This window comes from Protopterus annectens, chromosome 11.part0 (assembly GCF_019279795.1).
Source record: "Protopterus annectens isolate FY-2018-M chromosome 11.part0, PAN1.0, whole genome shotgun sequence".
Lineage (NCBI taxonomy): Eukaryota > Metazoa > Chordata > Ceratodontiformes > Protopteridae > Protopterus > Protopterus annectens.
The window spans coordinates 1,349,141,547-1,349,163,013 of NC_056745.1; the positions used below are offsets into that span (position 1 = coordinate 1,349,141,547).

General features: G+C 43.9%; 1 protein-coding gene across 1 annotated transcript in view; it reads left to right on the plus strand.

The window, feature by feature from the left end:
* The window catches only part of LOC122815846 (inosine-5'-monophosphate dehydrogenase 1b), a gene marked incomplete in the record, with an annotated part of 1,150,443 nt that overhangs the window by 556,732 nt on the left and 572,244 nt on the right, over positions 1-21,467 (plus strand). The window contains 1 exon segment of the mRNA XM_044088659.1: positions 17,181-17,324. Coding sequence (XP_043944594.1) covers positions 17,181-17,324 — 144 coding nt within the window.

The following is a 21,467-nucleotide window of genomic DNA, read 5'->3' on the forward strand; positions in this document are numbered from 1 at the left end:
TGCAAACCCTTCTTCCACTTTTGACACCCGGGTCCTTCATGGCCACTCTGGACCTAAATGAGGCATACCTCCATATTCCCATCCACCCAGACTTCTGGAGATTTCTGCACTTTGCTGTGCCATTCTCGCACTGTCAGTTTACTGCCTTGCCTTTTGGCTTGTCCACTGCACCAAGGATTTTCACAAAGTGTCTTGCTAAAGTGGTAGCCTTCTGCAGGACAAAGGGCATACAGGTCTTCCCTTACCTGGACAACCTCCTCCTCCAAGCAGAAGAGGCAAGTGCTCTTCATGGATACCTGCAGTTCACAATGTCTCTCCTAGGAAGTCTGGGTTTTACCCTGTACCTATTGAAGTTCTCCCTAATGCCATCCCAAGACCAAACCTTCTTGGGTTGCAGGATAAGGACAGATATGATGAAAGCCTTCCTCCCTCCAGACAAGGTTACTTCACTAACCACTATTTCCAAAGCCTCCTCCAAGACTCATTCATCTCAGCCAGGGAATTTCTCTGCATGCTGGGCTTCATGGCAGCTACTCTTCCCATGCTACCCATTGCCAGGTTACATGTGAGAGTTCCAGTGGTATCTGAAGAGTATCTGGTCCGAACACAGTCCTCTGGATTGCCAGGTTCCCTTCCTACCCTGCCTAAAAAAGTTAGGCTGGTGGCTACACCACATATTGCAGAGTCCAGGCCTCCTCCTGCAGCCATCCAAGACGGTCCAAATCATATACACAGACTCCTCGGACCTGGGATGGGGACCACTATGAATGGTCTTTAGGTGCAAGCCGAATGGGAGCCCTCCCTCAAGAAAAAACATGCATCCAATGTGAGGGAAATGACCGATCTTTTCCCAGGTCTGAGAACCTTTTCTCTCGCTCCTACAGCCTGGTCCCCTGCAAATCTTCAACACCACAGTGATGTGGTACATCAACAAGCATTGGAGAAGCAGATCCTATTTAATCTGCAGACTATCCATACAAGTTTGGGAGTTGGCCAAGCAATACAATTTTGCAGATTGTCTACATTCCATTACTATACACGCCAAATCCTTTATTGCAAAGCTTTCGGGTCAACACCCTTCGTCAGTACATGAAAAGTTATTCTCACAGTTTCAAAAGGGAGTACTATTAAGATCACATGCCTCAGCCAGCCTGTCATCCTAATTACTAATCAATTCTTAAAGGAAAAATTATCCTTAATACACACAAATATATGCCTAAAAGCTCATATTCACTATTATCACATATTAACTTAAAAACGTTAGTCATACATTTTAAAAAACTTTTCAGAATTACATCATCCCATGTTATTTTAGATTTTCTCTCTGCCATTTTATTAATACCGGTTTTAAACTAACTGCATTATTGAGACCAGGCTTCACATCCGCCTGAAGTCTGACAATCCATTCATATTCCTTTGATTCTAAAGTATTCATATCATCCTTCCTTACACCCATCTCCACTGTACATATAACCCTAAACTTAAATTTATGTCCTTCACCATTATCCACAATATGCTTACTTAATTCATTTGTCAGGACTTTCCTTCTTATATCGGATTTATGTTCTATTATTCTCTCCCTTAGTTTCCTAGTAGTTTTACCTACATAGAATGATGTGCACACTACGCATGTACCTAGGTACACTACCAGAGTTATGTTACTTTGTCAGGGCTCTTAGTGTGAATACTTCTTTATTAACTGGATGTGTAAATGTGTTCCCACCTTCATATAAATCATTGCAACAAGTACAGATGTCCTTCATGGATGCATCTGCAGTCATAACAAGTGGGTTGTCCTGTTGTCAGGCAGCCCTGCAGTCGGCCGGATTCCAAAGTCCGGGTCCGGCTTCGGCTGATGTCGCACTCCACCCGACGTCATCTCTGTTGGTCTTCGGGTATAAAAGCATCAGCCGACGCCATTTTCCTCAGTCTTTCTTGCAAGCAGAAGCTGTTCGCAAGTGCCGGTCGGTCGGATCCAGAGATTACTCCTACCGAATACTACAAGACTTCTAAAGCTAAGTACCCGTTGGGGACTCTTTCTTGCCTCAGCCGATGTCAGAAAAAGTTAACAATTGTTTAACCTGTGGGAAACAAATACCTCAAAGATTTCCACTCTTACTGTCTGCCTTGTTTAGGCCCAGCCCACGACGTAGCAGCCTGTTCGCCTGTGCCTCTTTCAACAACGCTTAGATGTCGGTCGGAGTTTGCAGAACAGTTTTCGGTTCTGATTTTGCGTACATTATGCCGCCGGATCCTCCGACTACCCCAAAACGCAAAGATAAAGACCGACACGGTCCGCGGTTTCGGCCGAAACCACGGTAAAGCAAATCATGAGTGTCTCGGTTTCGCTGAAACCGAGAAAACTGATCAAAGTACAGCTGAACCTATTCTTACAACTGAGGCCCCTGCTACAACTCTTGAATCGACCTCAGAAATTTTACCCACTACGGTGGTTGACTTATCAGACACCATTCCCTTGGATGTCTCTACCCCAGCACGTGGTGCTGCTAGGCCTCCTGCTGCCATGTCCATTAAGGCCTTCGCCAGGGCTAAAGCAGCCAAGACTTCTAAAACAGTGCCTGTTAAACCCCCACATCCAGGCCCTCTTCTAGTTCTCAAATGCTTTCTTTGGCAGAAGATTTAATTTCTTTAATTAGAGGATCTCAATCTCACCCAGACAGGGCCTCTCAGCCCCCAGAGAAGAGACCTAGGGCAGAGCCCCCTGAGCCAGTGTCTTCTGATGATTCTGCTGATGAATCAGACATAACTGACCAGCCTGAGGCTCCCTTCTCCAATTTTGAAGATTCTGATGCTGAAGAATCCATTCCAGCTGCTTCCCCACCAGAAGAATTCTCCTTAAACCTTGCATGCCATGCGAGAACAGTTCCAATGGCAGCAACAGGATTTTTCAGACTCCAGAAAGACTTAGGACCTTTCTGCACCTCCCACAGCACAGGCCCTTAGCTATACCTCCTGTTCTCTCTGTGGTGGATGATGCTTTCAATGATGTTTGCTCCGCTCCAGATTCTTTACCCCCAGCCCCTGCCAAACCAGACAGTTTTTACAGGGTGCCAGATACTCATCACCACCTTTATAAGGCCCCACTTGCAGATCCAGAAACTATATCCCAGGGTCCCAAGGCAGTAGCGACCACAGCTAAAAACCCTATTCCTTCTGAAAGGGAAGCAAGGTCATTAGACAGATGGGGTAAAAAGGTCTACACTTCAGCTACTCTCTCAGCTAGAGCTTTAAACTGTCAGTTTCACATGATACAGTACCAAGAGTTTATGCTTGATCAGTTAACTAAAAAACTAACCACTGATGAATCTCTTGATAAGAAATATGTATTAGAGATGGTAAATAACATACAACAGGTTAGCAACCATTCCCTAAAATGTGGCTATGATGCACTGGAGGCTTCATTTAGATCAGCCATGACAGGCACAGTGATAAGAAGGCATGCATGGCTAAAGAACAAGCTTTACCGGATCATGTTAAAGCTAAGTTGCTAGATGCTCCTATGGACAAGACAAGTTTGTTTGGTACACCTGCCCAGCAGGTTATGAAGAAAATGGAAGAAAAGGCAAAATCTGTTCAAACTGTTAAAGATTTCTTGCAGGTTCAACCCCAAGGTTTAGCAGGAACTGGCCTGCCAAAAATTGGTCCTTTCCTGACTCCACAAAATTTCAAAGGGGCAGGAATAGACGCTCCAGAGGTAGAAACCAATCCAGAGGAGGTGCCTACAGAGGACGACAGTGGCAAGGTAACAACAGAGGCGCAGACACAGCCACTGCCACTACATCAGCACAACCACAGTGACTTAATCCTAAATCCGCCTACCAGGGAGCAAATAGCAGCTCCTCTAGGCGGAAAGTTAACCTTATTTTCAAAGAACTGGCACTACATAACAAAAGACAAGTGGATTTTACAAACCATAGATCAAGGTTACGGTTTCACTTCCACACTTTACCAGTCAAGAGGAATGCCAAACCTTCCTCCAAATCAAAAAACAGAGGCTCTACGCCAGATAATGGAGTTAGCAAACATGAGAGCTGTGGAAAGAGTGCCAACAGCAGACCAAGGAAAGGGGTTCTACTCCAGACTATTCCTAGTTCCAAGAAAGGAAAAAAGTTGGAGACCAATTCTCGACCTGTCCACCTTAAATACATACATCATTGTCCCAAAATTCAAAATGCTGACCCTACAGCAACTTCTTCCCATGCTGGGCAAGGAGTCTTGGCTGGTAACTCTAGATCTCAAGGAGGCATACCTGCACGTCCCCATTCGACCAATCTGCAGAAGATACCTCAGATTTCTTGCAGGATCAGAGCACTATCAATTCTCAGCATTGCCCTTTGGCTTATCTACTGCCCAGAGTATTCACAAAATGCCTGGCATCAGTAATCGCCCATTGCAGACTACAGGGAATTCAAATTTACCCATACCTGGACGACTGCCTGCTACAAGGGGACAACAAAAGCAAGCTGACAACAGATTTACAAAGGGTCATTTACTTGCTACAAGGACTGGGATACACAGTCAATTTACAAAAGTCAAGGCTGATACCATCCCAAACAAGGACGTTCTTGGAATTGGACACAGTACAACAAATGGCATTCCTGACTACAGAAAAACAAAAGAACTTCCTCTTTACTTCTTGGCACTAACAAAACTGAACAAGTTAACAGCAAGAAAAGTTCTGCAGGCCTTGGGCTTCATGGCATCATGCATAATCTTGGTCCCATTTGCCAGACTACATATGAGGAAACTACAGTGGTACCTAAAGAATTTATGGTCCCAACACAGACACAGTCTAGAAACAGAAATCCCACTAATTCCATGCTTAAAACAGGAGTTCCTATGGTGGGCTCAGGCATGCCAGTCAAACCCAGGCCTACCCTTTCGCAGATGTCAACCAAGCCAGACCATCACAACAGACGCTTCAGACCTAGGATGGGGCCCACATGCTGGACAAATGCGTGCAAGGATTGTGGACACAGGATCAACTTCGCCTGCACATCAATCTAAAAGAAATGCTGGCAGTAAAACTGGCAATCCAAAAGTTCAAACCATTTCTCAAAGAGGGCCAGTTGATGATAAGGACAGACAACACCACAGTTATGTGGTACATCAACAAACAGGGAGGCACTCATTCATACCCCCTATGCAGAATGACCTTGGAGCTGTGGACCCTGGCACTCAGCTACAACATTCAGTTACAGGCAATATTTGTACCGGGGAAAGACAACACTCTAGCAGACATATTAAGCAGAACCACTTCGGATGCCCACGAATGGAAACTGCACCCGGACATCTTCAAGACCATCTCAAAGAAATGGGAATGCCACAGATAGACCTATTCGCATCACCTCTCAATCACCAGCTCAAAAAATTCTGCACAAGGACATTCCACCCACTAGCATGGAAAGTGGACTCACTCTCCTTCAACTGGAAAGGCCTAACAGCATATGCATTCCCACCTCTTCCTTTGATACACAAGGTACTACTAAAAATCAAGGAAGAACGTCCAAGGATAATCCTGATAGCTCCAAACTGGCCAAGACAGCACTGGTACCCACTACTGAAGAGCATGTCTCGAACAAAATGTGGCCAATACCTCTGATGCCTTTGATGTTAACTCAGAACAACTACAGCATCATACATCCAAACCTAAAACGCTGCAACTGACTGCATGGAACATCACATAACAGCAGCTAATCCAGAACTTTCCCAAAGAGTTAAAGACATTATTCTTGAAGCACGCAGACCTTCAACAAGAAGGAACTATGCTGGGAAATGGAAAAGGTTTGTCATTTGGAGTACGGAAAGAGGAAAAGATGTGTCAAACATAGATATGCCTAACATTCTGGAGTACCTGGCGAACTTCTTCATTCAGGCCTGTCCTACTCCTCCATCAAGATACATGCATCAGCTATTTCAGCAGAATACAGCTTTGATCCACCTGTTTTTCACCCTTTGCTCAGGCAGTTCCTCAGAGGAATCAAGAATGTAAAACCTCCAAGGAAACCACCATTACCAGCTTGGGATTTAAACTTTGTGCTAGAAAAGTTGACACTATCACCCTTTGAACCAGCAGCAACAGCAGACCTACAACACCTGTCATGGAAAACTGCTTTCCTACTGGCAATAACTTCAGCAAGGAGGGTTTCAGAACTACAGGCCTTAATGGCAGTGCAACCCTTCCTAATCTTCCACCAAGATAGTGTCCATGAGGACTAATCCTACATTTATGCCCAAGGTGGTATCCAGAGTGTCTTTGAACCAGGCAATCCACCTACCTACCTTCTTTCCCAACCCACAAAACAGAGGGGAAAGAATACTGCATACCTTGGATGTACATAGACAGCTACGCTACTACTTGGACAGAACAAAAAACAGCAGAAAGACTGACCAACTTTTTGTAGCCTATGCAACAGGAAGGGAAGGAAAAGCTATTTCCAAACAGACAATCTCCAAATGGATAGGAAACTGCATACGTTACTGTTACTCCTTCCATGGAAAACAAATTCCACAGAACATAAGACCTCATTCTACAAGGGCAACAGCCACTACCTCAGCCTTCTTACGAGGAGTGGCAACCAAAGACATTATTGAGGCGGCTACTTGGACCTCCGTGCATACATTTGCCAAGCATTATAATTTGCCTCTTTATTCCAGATCCCGAGCAGGGTTTGCCACTGCTGTACTGCAAGGGATCCTAAACACACCATAATCTACTTTTATCCTCCTCCCCTTGTTGGCTATGGTATTCTACCCACTTGTTATGACTGCAGATGCATCCATGAAGGACATAGTACAGTTTTGTACCTACCATAAATGTAGATGTCGAACTGGATAGCATCTGCAGTCAGGATTACCCTCCCTCCTTCCCTCTGTGGTACTCCTAGGGTGTTTACCCTCCTAATAGCTAGCTGTTGGGGGGGAGTCTTTTATGGTGTATTTGTTTGTATATATGTACATATATGTTTATTGTTGTGTTTACCTCTATCTATTTGGAAACATTGGCATCTATCCAAATTTTTAGCATGCAAGAGGGCTACTGGCATCTGGGGCAAGAAACACTGAGGAAAATGGCGTCGGCTGATGCTTTTATACCCGAAGACCAACAGAGATGACGCCGGGTTGAGTGCGACATCAGCCGGACCCGGACTTTGGAATCCGGCCGACTGCAGGGCTGCCTGACGACAGGACAACCCACTTGTTATGACTGCAGATGCTATCCAGTTCGGACATCTACATTTATGGTAGGTACAAAACTGTACTTTATAGCATTTTTTTGTTCCTATTTTATTTTGTAATTGCGTTGTCTTTTCTTTAAAGTCTTTGTAGCAGAGCTTCTGCTTTAAAGTTTGAGTTCCTATAGGCATACTGTGGTTTCTCACGTACTATTTATTTTATTTCAGGCATGGCCATCAAAATAGGCCAATTTTTTTCCACTTTATTTCGTACATTATTCGTATTAAGGTTAAATGTAGTGAGTTATCTCACTACTTTCTCCTTACATTTTAATGTTCCACAGTACTCTATCTCTTCACCAAAAACAGGCAGCACAAATAGACCTAAATAAGGGGCTGAAGTTTATCCCTAATGCAACAGACAGCATTGTACAAGCAGTAACGGACTTGAAGCTGTTTGTTAGAAATTTTAGTTTGAAGCTGATATTTGAAGAAACATGTATGCAGTCGCTTGTTTGTAAAAAATTTACACTCTGGTAGTGTACCTAGCTATGTGCGTAGTGTGCACATCATTCTATGTAGGTAAAACTACTAGGAAACTAAGGGAGAAAATAATAGAACATAAGTCCGATACAAGAAGGAAAGTCTTGAATGCATTAAGTAAGCATATTGTGGATAATGGTGAAGGACATAAATTTAAGTTTAGGGATGTTCATCGTGTTACACTGCTGCAGTCATTGCACTTGGGTTATCCTGCCGTCAGATGGTTCCCCAGTCGGCCTGAGTTCCAAAGTCTTGGTCCGGCGTCTGTTGCTGTCGCCTCCTCCCTGATGTCAGTGCGACGGGTATACAAGATGCAGCTGACGCCATTTTCTCCAGTCTTTCTTGCCGCGCGGTACCCGAAGCAAAAGCAGTTCAAGTGCCGGTTGGCCGACTCCTGAGATTTTCATTCCGAATCCAGAATCGAAGTCTTATACAAAGCTAAGTACCCCATTGGGGAAACTTTTTCTTGCCTCAGACCGATGTCCGTAAAAGTTATTAACTATATTTCTTGTGGGAAGCAAATACCTCATAAGGATTTCCACTCCTATTGTATCCCATGCCTAGGCCCAGACCACGACGTCACTGGTTGTCTGTTTTGTGCTAGGTTTAACAAGCGCACTATTAAACGTCGGTTTGATTTTGCCCGACATTATTTTGGCAGAAAATTCAATTACACCATGCCGTTGGAACTTCCGACGACCGGAATACATAAAGCGCAAAGACAAGGACAGGCGTCCGAGGCCCAAAACTGACTAGAGGGCCTCTTCTAGGCCGGTCGCCAGTTCCCCAGTTTTCAGCGAGGCGCCTACGCAGCCCCTGACTACCGCTTCCACAGACCGCCTCCGACTCCCACGTGGAGCTGGCTGGGCCTTCGGACGCACGAGTTTTTCAGCCTACCGAAACTAACCCTTCCGAAGGAACCGAAGTAGCTGAGCAAACCACAGCTTCAGAGGGTGTTTTCAGACCTACCCAGTTAACCATTAAACCCTCAGCTAAGTCTAAGCCCCCCTTAACAACAAAGAAACAGATACAGCATTCCCCAGGACAGGCCTCCATGCCTAAGAAATAAATGCTCAAAATGGCCGAAGACCTAATCACCCTGATCAGGGGGTCCCATCCCCCACCTGATAAAAGGACCAGACAGGAAGAAGAATATGAATCTTCCAACCAGGTGTCCATTTATTCAGATTCATCCTCAGACCTAGGATATTCTTTACCCCCTTATGAGGATTCTGATGCTGAAGAATCAATTCCATCAGCCTCTCCGCCTGAAGACTACTCCTTTGGGGAGACCTTAAATACCAAAATTTGAGCATTTCCATTGGGAAGGCCAGGATTACTCAGAATCCAAGAAAAGGCTCAGAGACTTCCTTTTATTACCTCAACATAGACCCCTTGCTATTCCGCCAGTGTTAGATATTGTGGATGATGTGTACACTGAATCCAGCTTAAATCCTGACTCCTTACCTCCAGCCCCAGTTAAACCTGATCGATTAGAGTCCTTGACTCTCAAATTTCTGTATAGAAGCCCTGTTGCTGACCCTGAAACAATTTCTCAGGGACCCAAAGGGATTAAGGCTTCATCAGCAAAAAATCCAGTTCCCTCTGAAAGAGATTCCAGAGCATTAGACAGATGGGGAAAGAAAGTATACATGTCTAACTTTAGCAATGAGAGCCTTAAATTGCCAGTTTCACATGCTAAAATATCAGCAATTTTTGATGTCTCAGTTGAAACAAAAGATGCTTCCAGATTCAGATCCTCCTAATTTTAAAGAAAGGCAGGATTTATTGCATGCAGCTGAACAAGTGGGAAAACCTACTTTGCGACGTGGTTTTGATTCCTTATAGGTTTCCTGTAGAGCAGCAGTCACAGGCTCTGTCATTAGAAGACATGCTTGGTTAAAAGAACATACGTTACCAGATCATGTTAAGGCAAAATTATTGGATGCACCTTTGCAGCGGGGTGTGTTTGGAGTTAAGGCAGAGGAGGTATTAAAGAAAATGGAGGATAAGGCAAAATCTATGCAAACGGTGAAGGATTTCTTACAGGTTCAGCTTCCTCGTTTTAGTAGAAGTTGGCCAACAAAGAATTGGTCCTTTCCAGTCAGACAGACCTCAAAGGGGCAGATACAGACGTCCAAGAGGTAGAGGTCAAGCACAAGGTCCTTACAGGCCTCGACAATGGGGTACACCAGGCCAGAAAGAAGGGGAAGACAGGCCCCAACCATATAAAAAGCAGCTTCAATGACTTCCCACTACAGCTGCCAAACAGCTCTCTTGGCAGCCCCCTTAGGAGGAAAACTGGCAATTTTCTTTCACAGTTGACATTGCATCACCAAAGACAAATGGGTTCTCAGTATTGTATCTCAAGGTTACAGGTTCCACTTTCACACTCTGCCAAGGTTAAAAGGAATGCCAAATCTGCCACCAAATAAATGGGCAGAGGCTCAAAAATAAATAACAGCACTCATGGACATGAGAGCTATATTCAAAATATATAATATATTATATTTATATTCAAAAGGTACCACCACAGGAGCAGGGACAAGGATTTTTCTCAAGACTCTTTCTGGTTCCCAGAAGGGACAAAGCCTGGAGACCCATTCTGGATCTTTCTTTGAATACTTATCTGGATGTTCCGAAATTCAAAATGTTGACATTACAGCAGCTTCTTCCCATGCTGAGCAAGAAAGCTTGGCTCGTGACTTTGGACCTCAAGGAGGCATACCTGCATGTCTGTCAGACAAAACTACAGAAGATGCCTCTGATTCATAGCTGGTTCAATGCACTATCAATTCTCTGCACTGCCCTTTGGCTTATCTACTGCGCCCAGGGTCTTCACAAAGTGCCTGGCACCAGTAATTGCATTTTGCAGACAAAAAGGAATTCAAATTTTATCCGTACCTGGATGACTGCCTGATTCAAGCAGAGAGCAAGGACATTCTTCTATAGCATCTGGCGTTCATAAAAAAGTTGCCTGGGGTACACAGTAAACAAAAAGAAATCAAAACTAGTGCCCTCACAAGAGATAATATTCCTGGGTGCCAGCTTGAACACAATGGCCCAGATGGCTCATCTCACGCCAGACAAGCAAGGACAACTGACTCAATACTTTCAATTGATGGCAACAAAGACCCAACTCCCTGCAAGAAAAATTCTGCAGGCCTTGGGCTAGATGACATCTTGCATACTACTAATTCCATATACCAGACTGCATATGAGGAAACTACAATGGTACCTAAAGAGTGTATGGTCTCAACACTGTCAAAGTTTGGAAACAGTTATACCACTAATTCCTTGCCTTCAACAAGAGTTTCGATGGTGGGCTCAAGCTTGTCACCTCAACAAGGGACAGCCTTTTGCTCAACCCACAGCCAGGCAAACACTGACAACAGATGCATCTGATTACGCCTGGGAAGCACACATGGCAGGAAAATGTATTCAGGGTGAGCGGCCCGCAGAGCAAAGGCATCTTCACATCAATCAAAAAGAGATGCTAGCTGTGCAAAATGCATTTGTAGCTTTCAAGGACCTGCTGCATCCAGGACAACTACTACTAAAGACAGATGACACCACAGTTATGTGGTACATAAACAAGCAAGGGGGCGCACACTCCTACCCCCTCTGCAGACAAGCCATGACCTTGTGGAACACTGCTCTAGACTACCAAGTTCACCTGCAAGCACAATTCCTGCCAGGAGAGAAACACACTGGCAGACGACCTAAGCAGAATCATGGACCACCATGAATGGGAATTGAATCCACAAATATTCAGAATGATAACACTGGTGGCGCCTGGACATAGATCTGTTTGCATCCCCAACAAACTGCCAGCTACAGAAATTCTGCACAAGGAGTTACCATCCGCAAGCATGGAAAGTGGATGCCCTCTCATTCAGCTGGAAAACCTGCAAGTATACGCTTTCCCACCTTTACCTCTCCTTCCAAAGGTACTCTTAAAAGCCAGGCAAGAAGAGCCAAAGATGATCCTGATTGCACCAGACTGGTCACGCCAGCACTGGTACCCAATCTTAAAGAACTTGGCACAAGAACCACCCTGGATTTTGCCTCAAATCCCACATTTGCTGACACAGCACAACAATCCTACTTCACAGCCAGCTAAAGACCTTAAACCTAGCTGCATGGAAAATTCCTTAGTCAAGCAAGCAATGCCTCTCTCCAAAGCTGTTATGGATGTCATTCTGGAGGCCAGAAGGCCTAGCACCAGGAAAGCCTATTCGGATAAATGGAAGAGATTCTGTGCCTGGAACCAGGCGCACAGCCTTGACACTCTTGTCCCAAACATTCCTCAGATACTTCAATATTTAACTGAGATGCTGGACAAGGGCCTCTCCTTCTCGTCCAAGATCCACACCTCTGCCATTTCTGCTCATTACAACACGGATCCACCAATTTTCTCTAATCCTTTGCTCAAACAGTACCTCAGAGGGGCTAAAAACATAAGACCGTCCCGTAGAGCACCTACTCCAACTTGGGACCTCAACTTTGTTTTGGAAAAATTAACTTTACCTCCATTTGAGCCAGCTAACACAGCAGAATTAAAATGTATCTCTTGGAAAACTGCTTTGCTACTGGCAATAACATCAGCACGAAGAGTTTCAGAATTACAGGCACTAATGGCAGTGGAACCTTTCCTCATTTTCCACCAGGACAGGGTGTCTTTAAGAACTAACCCTACGTTTATGCCAAAGGTGGTATCAAGTGTGGCTCTAAACCAAACTATTCACTTGCCAACTTTTTATCCAAAACCACAGAACAAAGGGGAAGAGACTACTACATTCTTTGGACATTCACAGACCGTTGCACTTCTACTTGGATAAAACCAAAGCTTTCAGAAAATCTGAGCAATTATTGGTAGCATATGCTGCATTAGGGTAGGGAAAAGCCGTTTCAAAACAGACCATTTCAAAATGGATAGGACATTGTATATGTTTCTGCTATACACACCATGGGAAACCTGTACCTAGCAGCATTAGATCTCACTCCACCAGGGCAACAGCCACTTCAACTGCCTACCTCAGAAGAGTACCTACCAAGGATATTTTGGAAGCAGCAACATGGAGTTCTGTGCATACCTTCACCAAGCATTACCATTTGCCTTTATACTCCAAATCTAGAGCTGGCTTCGTCACTGCTGTGCTGCAGGGCCTTATAGCCACCCCTAATGCCTTATAGAACCAGCCACCCTACCTCCGCTTTGGAATTCCACCCAAGTGTAATGACTGCAGCAGTGTAACACGATGAACATAGTACAGTTTTGTACCTACCATAAATGTAGATGTTGGAGTGTAAACACTGCTGCAGCCCAGCTTGCCTTCCCTCCTTCCCCTCTTACTTGCTGGTACGTACCTAGGTCTTCTACCCTTTACTGCCTATGGGGGGTATTTGCTGGTAACTGAAAATTGTTTGCTTTTCTTTTGTATACTTTACTAGCAATTTGAATTGCCTACCTATTTGGGGGCACCTGACATCTGGGGCAAGAAAAACTGAAGACAATGGCATCGGCTGCATCTTGTATACCCCTGTCGCACTGACGTCAGGGAGGAGGCGACAGCAACTGACGCTGGACCAAGAATTTGGAACTCAGGCCGACTGGGGAACCGCCTGATGGCAGGATAACCCAAGTGTAATAACTGCAGTAGTGTTTACACTCTAACATCTACATTTATAGTAGGTACAAAACTGTACTTTATATGTACAGTGGAGATGGGTGTAAGGAAGGGTGATATAAATAATACTTTAGAATTAAAGGAATATGAATGGATCGTCAGACTTCAGGCGGATGTGAAGCCTGGTCTCAATAATGCAGTTAGTTTAAAACCGGTATTAATAAAATGGCAGAGAGAGAAAATCTAAAATCACATGGGATGATGTAATTCTGAAAAGTTTTTTTAAAATGTATGACTGTAATGTTTGAGTTAATATGTGATAATAGTGAATATGAGCTTTTAGGCTTATATTTGTGTGTATTAAGGATAGTTTTTTCTTTAAGAATTGATCAGTAATTAGGATGATAGGCTGGCTGAGGCATGTGATTGTAATAGTACTCCCTTTTTAAACTGAGAAGAATGACTTTTTTCATGTACTGACGAAGGGTGTTGACCCGAAGCTTTGCAATAAAGGATTTGGCATGTATAGTATTGGTTTAATTTACAGTATTTATACAGTACTACCAGCACTAATCTATGAACCTATAAGTATAAGTAAGTATTTATACAGTGCTACCAGTTTTGTGACTACATTCCATTCCATCACAGAACAACCATCTAGCAGATGCTCTCAGCAGATCACTGTATCAAAATCACGAATGGATGTTGAACAGAGATGCCTTCCTAGACGTTGTCTACCAATGGGCGCACTCCGCAAATGGACCAGTTTGTATCCCCTCAGAACAGACAACTACAGCTATTTTGTTCCAGGCTTCCATCTCCACTAGCTTGGAAAGTGGATGCTTTTTCAATTCCCTGCAAGGGGCTCTTCCTGCACGAGTTCCCCCCTTCCCTCTCATTCAAAAGGTCCTCCTGAAGATTCAGAAGGACAAGCCAAAAATCTTGCTGGGGACTCCCTATTGGCCAGGGCAGTATTGGTTCTCCCTCCTTCTGTCTCTTGCCAAGGGCAGTCACCATAAGTTCACTCACAAGTTGGATCTGCTCACACAACAGAAGGGATCTCTCATCCACAAACCCTCAGTCTTACCCTGTGGTTGATAAACTTCTGATCCCTTTCAGACACCTATACTCTGAGGCCGTGCTATCTGTTCTGGGGGAGGCCAGGAAACTCACTACAAGGAGATCCTGTTTAGCTAAATGGGAAAGGTTCTCCAAATGGGGTCTTCAAAGTCAACTAGACCCCTTCCAAGCCGATGTACCTCTAGTTTTTGGCCTATGTGTGTGAGCTTATAAAATCAGAACTTTCATACTCTTCAGTGAAAGTCCACTTGTCAGCCATTTCAGCGTGCTTTACCCATATTATCTAGATTGCAGGTAAAACATTTTCTTAAGGAGGTCCTTTACATCAGACCATCAAGGAAGCCTGTTCCTCCTCCTTGGGATCTGAACTTTTTGCTTGAGAAGCTTACCACACTGCCCCCTTTGAACCGGCAGCCTCTGCCACTTTAAAGATGTGGACCTGGAAACCTGTCTTGTTAGTAGACCTTACCTCAGCTAGGAGAATTTCGGAGCCACAGGTACTCATGGCTACCCCATCCTACAACATCTTCCATAAGGACAGGGTTTCTCTTTGTACTAACCCTTCCTTCATGCCCAAAATGGTAACTGAAGAGCGTGTTTGTCCCTTATCTTGATGGCATTCTTCTTCTTCTGTTCTTGGACTATTGTCCGGCTGGGCAGTCATTTCTGAGGTCTGTGTGTGCAGACGTCACATTTATAGCCCACTGTTTATAGCCCTGTGTGACATTCCATGCAATGTGCAGCAACCAGGCTTAAGCTTTGATAGATGAGCTGGACATTGTCGACCTCAGGCAGAAGATCCCACATGTGAAGGATTCTGCAACATGGAAGAAAAGGACATCTATAGTTATAGTAAGATTTTACACAACTAATATTTCCTCCTTACCGGATTATTTCATAAAGAAATAGTTACCTTAAGGGACCAGTCCTTCCTTTCTGACCAAGGTCTCTTCAGAGTCTAATTTAAATCAGCTCATTCACTTGCCAGTGCTCTTTCCAAATTTTAAGCAAGAATATTTGCTTCATTGTTTGGATTTACTTAGACAACTCGCATTCTTCATGGACAGGACCAAAAGTTTCAGAAAAATCTGAATTTTTGTACGCCTGTTTTCCAAAGTGACTGCATCCAAATGGTGGTCTGATTGTATTTTCTTGTACTCCTTGAAGGGAATGTCTTACCTGTGAAGCCAAGAGATTGTTCCACAAAAGCTATGGCTACTTCAACCACATTTTTCTCCGACTTCTATTGACAATATTGTGCTGTAGCTTCTTGGTTGAACACTCGTACCATTCTGTCCCATTACAAACTGGGCATTCAGTCTAGGTCTAGAGCTACTTTTGGTCCCACCAGTTTGATGAATGTTCTCCTCAAGGCTTCCCTTGGATTTTTATTGGCTGAGGACTGTGTCCTACAGGTTGAGAAGAGACTGAAAGATGAAGTTGTGTACTTCCCATAAAGCTAAATCTGTTTAGTCTTTCGTAAGTCTCAGCCATCCCTCCTTTTGTGCCTCTAAATTTTCACCTTTTTGTGAGTGTTCACGATCAGCAATTGTGGTCTGGACCCAAAGCTTCCAAAGGAGGACCCATTTTTGTTGACCTCTGTTCCCTTTTGTCAGATTATTTCTGGGAGCTTTCATGGGGCAAACTCCATCTGAGAAGAGTTTGTTAGAATAGTGTCTTATGGGTGGAGGAGGTTGAACTTTTTTACTGAAGATTCTGCTGTCAGGTTCAATAACCCACAGGTTGAGACGTGCAGAAGAAAACATAGTTATAGTAAGTATTTCTGCAGCACTGTTAATATTTTTATTTCAATCATTAAATTTGATTGATTGTACTGGCCCAAGATTTTATGTATGGATGTGCAATGTGTTTAGGTTTTGTAATTTGGGGTACTGTCTGAAACCTTAAATGTGCAAGTACTGATGTTTTAAGGTAAAAAGATATATTTATATCCATTTGAAAGTCTTGACAGTGTTTTATCTAAGATTTATTTGTAGTACCGTTAAGAATTGCTTTTGTGCCTTTTTTGTCATATGCTTTTGTGAAGTAAACATGTTTGAATGTTATCCCAATGTTTTTATATTGTCTTCCAATTTTATCAGTAAGTTAAACAGGGTGTCTTGCATCTCATGCGTTTTGCATGGTTTTATTGTAAAAGGTTTCCAAGAGAGTATTTAAAAAAAATTGCATTTTTATATCTGTCCTTTGAATTTTCCTTTGTGAAATAACCAGGATAATTTGAGGTGGCTCTTGGTTTTGTCTGAAAAAAAAAACAAACTTTTAAGCAGCTGTAAGTTATTGACAGATTCACGCATGAAATAGACGTATCTGGTTATCTTGTTGCATTATAACATTCCTTTATGCCACCTATCCAGCAAGAACCCTTTTCAAAAGAAGGCAGTAGGTTTTACCATAACATTGCATCTTGCAACAGGAAAGATTCTTGTGCCTAACCCTGGATAATCTTTTTGTTTACTAGTTAAGTGGTAGACTATTTGTATGATTTAATTCTTAAACAACTTCAGTTTGAAATGCAGGTGAGGTAAGGTGTTTGTAGTGATATCCAGATATACAAGTAGGGCACCCCTCCACCCCCCAGTGGAAGACAAGTTGCTATTTTGTGACTTTCGGCATCAGTTCTAATGGATTTATCTACTGCATGAGACTAACATTTGAAATGGTGTGAACTTGGTACATTAACTGTGGCCATGCCGTTTGTTTTTGATTGCAGTTATGGCATGTGGTAGGCCACAAGGCACAGCAGTGTACAAAGTTGCAGAGTATGCCCGCAGGTTTGGAGTGCCAGTAATAGCCGATGGTGGAATTCAGACAGTTGGACATGTTGTAAAGGCATTGGCACTTGGAGCATCTACAGGTAATTTAGTCTCAGTTTGAGCTTTGTGAAGAAACGTTCTTAATTTAATAGCGCACATTATGTTGTATTTAGGCTACATTTAAGTTTAAACCTTTTCAGAATTTGGTACAGATTATAATTTTGTGTGTGCAGTTCACTTCGCCTTTGGTATTTTCTGTATTTGGTAACCAAGGTAGAACCATGAGCAATATTTTCCATTTTCAGGTTCTCTCAGTCCATGCATTTGCATAAGAACCGAAACAGTTAATGTAGGCATATAGTGCAAGTACAGTAAGTAACCTTAAAGGAATTTCTCTTATTAATCATAGTACAGTTATTTACCCATTGCTCTTACAGAATTTACAAAAGTTGTTGGAAAGGTTAGGTGTAGACAGATTTGGGAAAATGGAGTGGTTCAGACAGGGAATTATTTGAAAAGGAAAGTTATGTAAAGAGAATAGTTAAGATAACATGGTGAAGCTAGAGAAGGATAAATGTGAGAAACATGTACAGTAAGGATGTAAGATTTATGTGGAGCATTTTCTGTTGATGTAAAAGACAGCATCTGTAGTGCCTATATCTTTAAGCAGGTCCATAATGATGCGCATCATAGCTTTGCATACCAGACTTGTCAGGCTAATGGGGCGATAGTTCCCAGGGCCTGTAGTCGCTCCCCCTTTATGGAGCAGGATGACTGTAGCAGTGCACCATTCGTTAGGGACATAGCCTGAGGTAAGGCTGTGATTGAACAGGGCACATAGATGTGGTGCCAGTTCGTTTTGTAGCTCATATAGGATGCAGCCAGGGATATTATCAGGTCCCATGGATGCTGTATTCTTGGCTTTGGACAATGCAGCTTTTACCTGTGCCACAGAAATGGTGGGTACCAGGCTTTCTTCTGATATTGTGATAGGGCCCGTGGGGGGGGGGGGGTAAAGTTGGCAATGAATCCGTCTGCCAGTATGTTGGCTATATCTGTTGGCTCAGTATAGGAGGTGCCATTGTGCAATAACTCAGAGCAAATCTGGGTATTGCCTTTGAGGTTTTTGATGTAGCTATAAAAGGCTTTGTGGTTATTTTTGGTGTCCGCTGCAATTCTACCTTCATAGCTGGCTTTAGAGGATTTGATAAGAGATCTGAACTTTTTGTTGAGCCTGATAAGGGAGGTTTTCCAGTCTTGACTTCAATTTTTTTTTTTTTTTTTTTGCAACAGTTTTTTTATTCTGTTGTATAGTTTATTGATGGCTGGGGACCACCATATTGGCTTCCTTTTTTGGAGGAGAATATCTTCTGTTTGTTATGGCAAGGTCCATTCATTTGTGTACATGCTTGTACAGTGCATTGGCATATGATTCGGCAGTCATGCAGCTATTTTCCATTGGTATGGATGCCAAGAAGTTAGCCACCCCAGAGTCGGCTTTAGAGAAGTTTTTCAGGGTGGGCATCTTAGTGGGGGGAGTAAGTGAGATGGAGATTTCCATGGTGTCCAGGTTTAACCAGGGAGGAATTGATTATAGGTGTGGAGCAGCAGTCTCCCATGTTGGTAATAACCAGGTTGAGGATGTTGCTTCCTCTAATGGGGGTCAGAATGAGCTGGTCCAGGGCATTGGAATTGATAAATTCCAGAAAGCATTGGGCCTGTAAATTAGTGCTTGAATAGTCTTCCCAGGTAATGGAAAGGTGGTTGGAAGTCGCCCAGTATGAGAGTATTGGGCTGGACCATGATAGATTCCAGGGAGCGTAGGAAGTTGGAGTGAGACTCTAGGGACATGTTTGGAGATTTGTAGCAGGTTATGACTTGTATCGCTGTCTTACCCAGTGTTAGTTGTACCTGAAGTATCTTGGATGCATTATGCTGGGCTACCAGTCTAGAGGTGTGCGTATCCTTGGAGAGCCACCTCTTTGGAACTTCCGGATGTGTTCTGGGGCCGAAAGATATGGAATGAGTTGTAGCCTGGGAGTGCAGGGTGCTTTTTGCCTCTTTAAACCGGGTCTGCATTACAACACAGATGTTGACATTCTCCAGTTTGAGGAGAGCTTCGAGCAAGTGCATCTTGAGCAGCATGACCCTCAGATTGCATTTGTTTGTAGCTGTTATGGTGGAATTTTGGTCTTTGGAACACAACCTAAAAAAGACACTATAGGGGTGGCAAGAGCCTTAGCCAGTACCCAGAATCCCAGGGGTGACGGATGCAGGCAGTCTCTGGCAAAGCATCGAGGTCTGTCGATCATGTCATCCCAGGCAGACAGATACTGGATCCCTTTAGAATGACACCAGAAATTTAGCCAATTGTTGAAGTCCGTCAGTGTTATGTTCCATCTCACCTTCATTCTTGCTGGTTGTGTTCAGAACAGGGCATCTGTTCTGATTTTGCCTATTACTAAAGCTCGAGAGCTTCCACTGGCTTGAGGATATACCCTATCCCATCATGCTTAGGGAAGATAACCCACATCTCGTTTGCCGCTAAACTAGATCGGGTGCTTCTTACTAGGCACAGGCTAAGTGAAAATAATTTTTCATTACTACTCTGTTTTCTACAATAATTTTTGCATAAATATTGTTCGTGTAGTTAGTGGTTTAGGGATCACCTTGTGGTGAATTGCTAGTTTTTTTGCTGCTGTTTGTTTGTGGCTGGCTATCACTTTCATTAGGCCTACAGCTTCTCCCCATCCCGTTTTCACTAAAAGCTTTATCCTTGACGAACCCGTTTAAGTTAGAGGGTTTGCCTTTTCTTTCCTTGCCCATTTAAATTAGAGGGCTCCCCTTCTGCTTACTTCCCCTTCCAAGAGGTTTTGTCATTTAAGTTAGAGATATCTCCTCTGGCTAGTGGAGTTGGTCATTTTAGAGACCTCTCCTCTAGCCCCTTTTCTCTTCCTGTGTGACCTTTCAAAAAAAGTGAAGTAGATGATGTATATTTACTCTTTACTGGTTTACATAGTCATGATAGTTTGATAGTTCTTCATAGTAACCTTTTTTTATTAATCTAGTTTCCTGGACAGTTACCGTTACTACTGTTATTACCGTTACTACTGTTACTACCGTTACTACTGTTACCATTGCTGCTGCTATGTCCAGGGAAGGAAGTGAAGCAGTCAGGCGTCAAAAGGTGTGATTCCTGTTCACAAAAAAATGTCTGATGGGCACACTAGTTGTGTCTACTGTTTATGTGCAGTACACTTTCAAGACTCTTGCTCTTTTTGATGTGGGTTTAGTTCCAGGGTCCTGCAGGAACGCAAAAACAAACTTATACTCATGTGGGGGTTGCTTAAAGTTCCTTTTTCTGAGGCACTGGAAGGGAACCAGACCTCCTCCAAAACTTCTCAATCCCCTAAGTCGGATAAATCATTCAAGAGAGTTGTCTTTGGCTCCTGCTTCTGAGCCCGGTAAAGAAGCTAGTGAAAGACATGACTTCGGACTCGAAGGCTTTCGGGCCCGAAAAGACAACTTCGGTTCCACCAGTTTCTTTGGAACAGATTAGGAGCCATAGACTGAGCTGGTCCCCAACCTTGGAGCCAGTCTCTTCAGTACCACAGTCGCCCATTTTGCGGTCGGCGGCTGGAAGTGTCAAGTCCTAGACCCCATCCTCTCGACTATATGGAGCGGGTGGTCAGGAGGTTGTTTCGGATTCCGGCTCTGGCCAAGATTCTTTTGAGTCCAGTCCAGAAGGGATTGGAGCAGACAACTCTCACTGCCCCTTCTATTCCTCCACCGACCCAAGTGGTTTCAGAGCCGGAGTGCTTGGATGTCTTAGTGGTGGAACCTTTGGGTCCGATACCTACCCCATGTTTTTTTGGTCCCAACTTCTCCGACCTCTTCAATGCCATCTTCTGTTGAGGGGTCTGGGAGCCGATGCTCCTCCGTGTGTTTTGCTGGGGGGGGGGGGGGGTCTGATCGGAATCTACTTCTCGGGGCATAGGCGCAGGTGAGCTCTGTGCCCACATCTGTCTCTGAGCCCACCTCCTTGGTATGGGATGAGTCTCCTGGCTCTTCGGAGCCAGAGGCTCCCTCGAGCTTGAGTTGTGGTGCCTTCGAGGTGATGAGTGTGCTGTCACCCCTGATGGCTGCACTCTCTGATCCAAGCAGTCTTTCCCCCAAAAGTGTCTGTGCCTGCCTCTCTACCATCCCTTCCCCCCAGGTGTAGAGAACGGATGCCTCAGGACGCC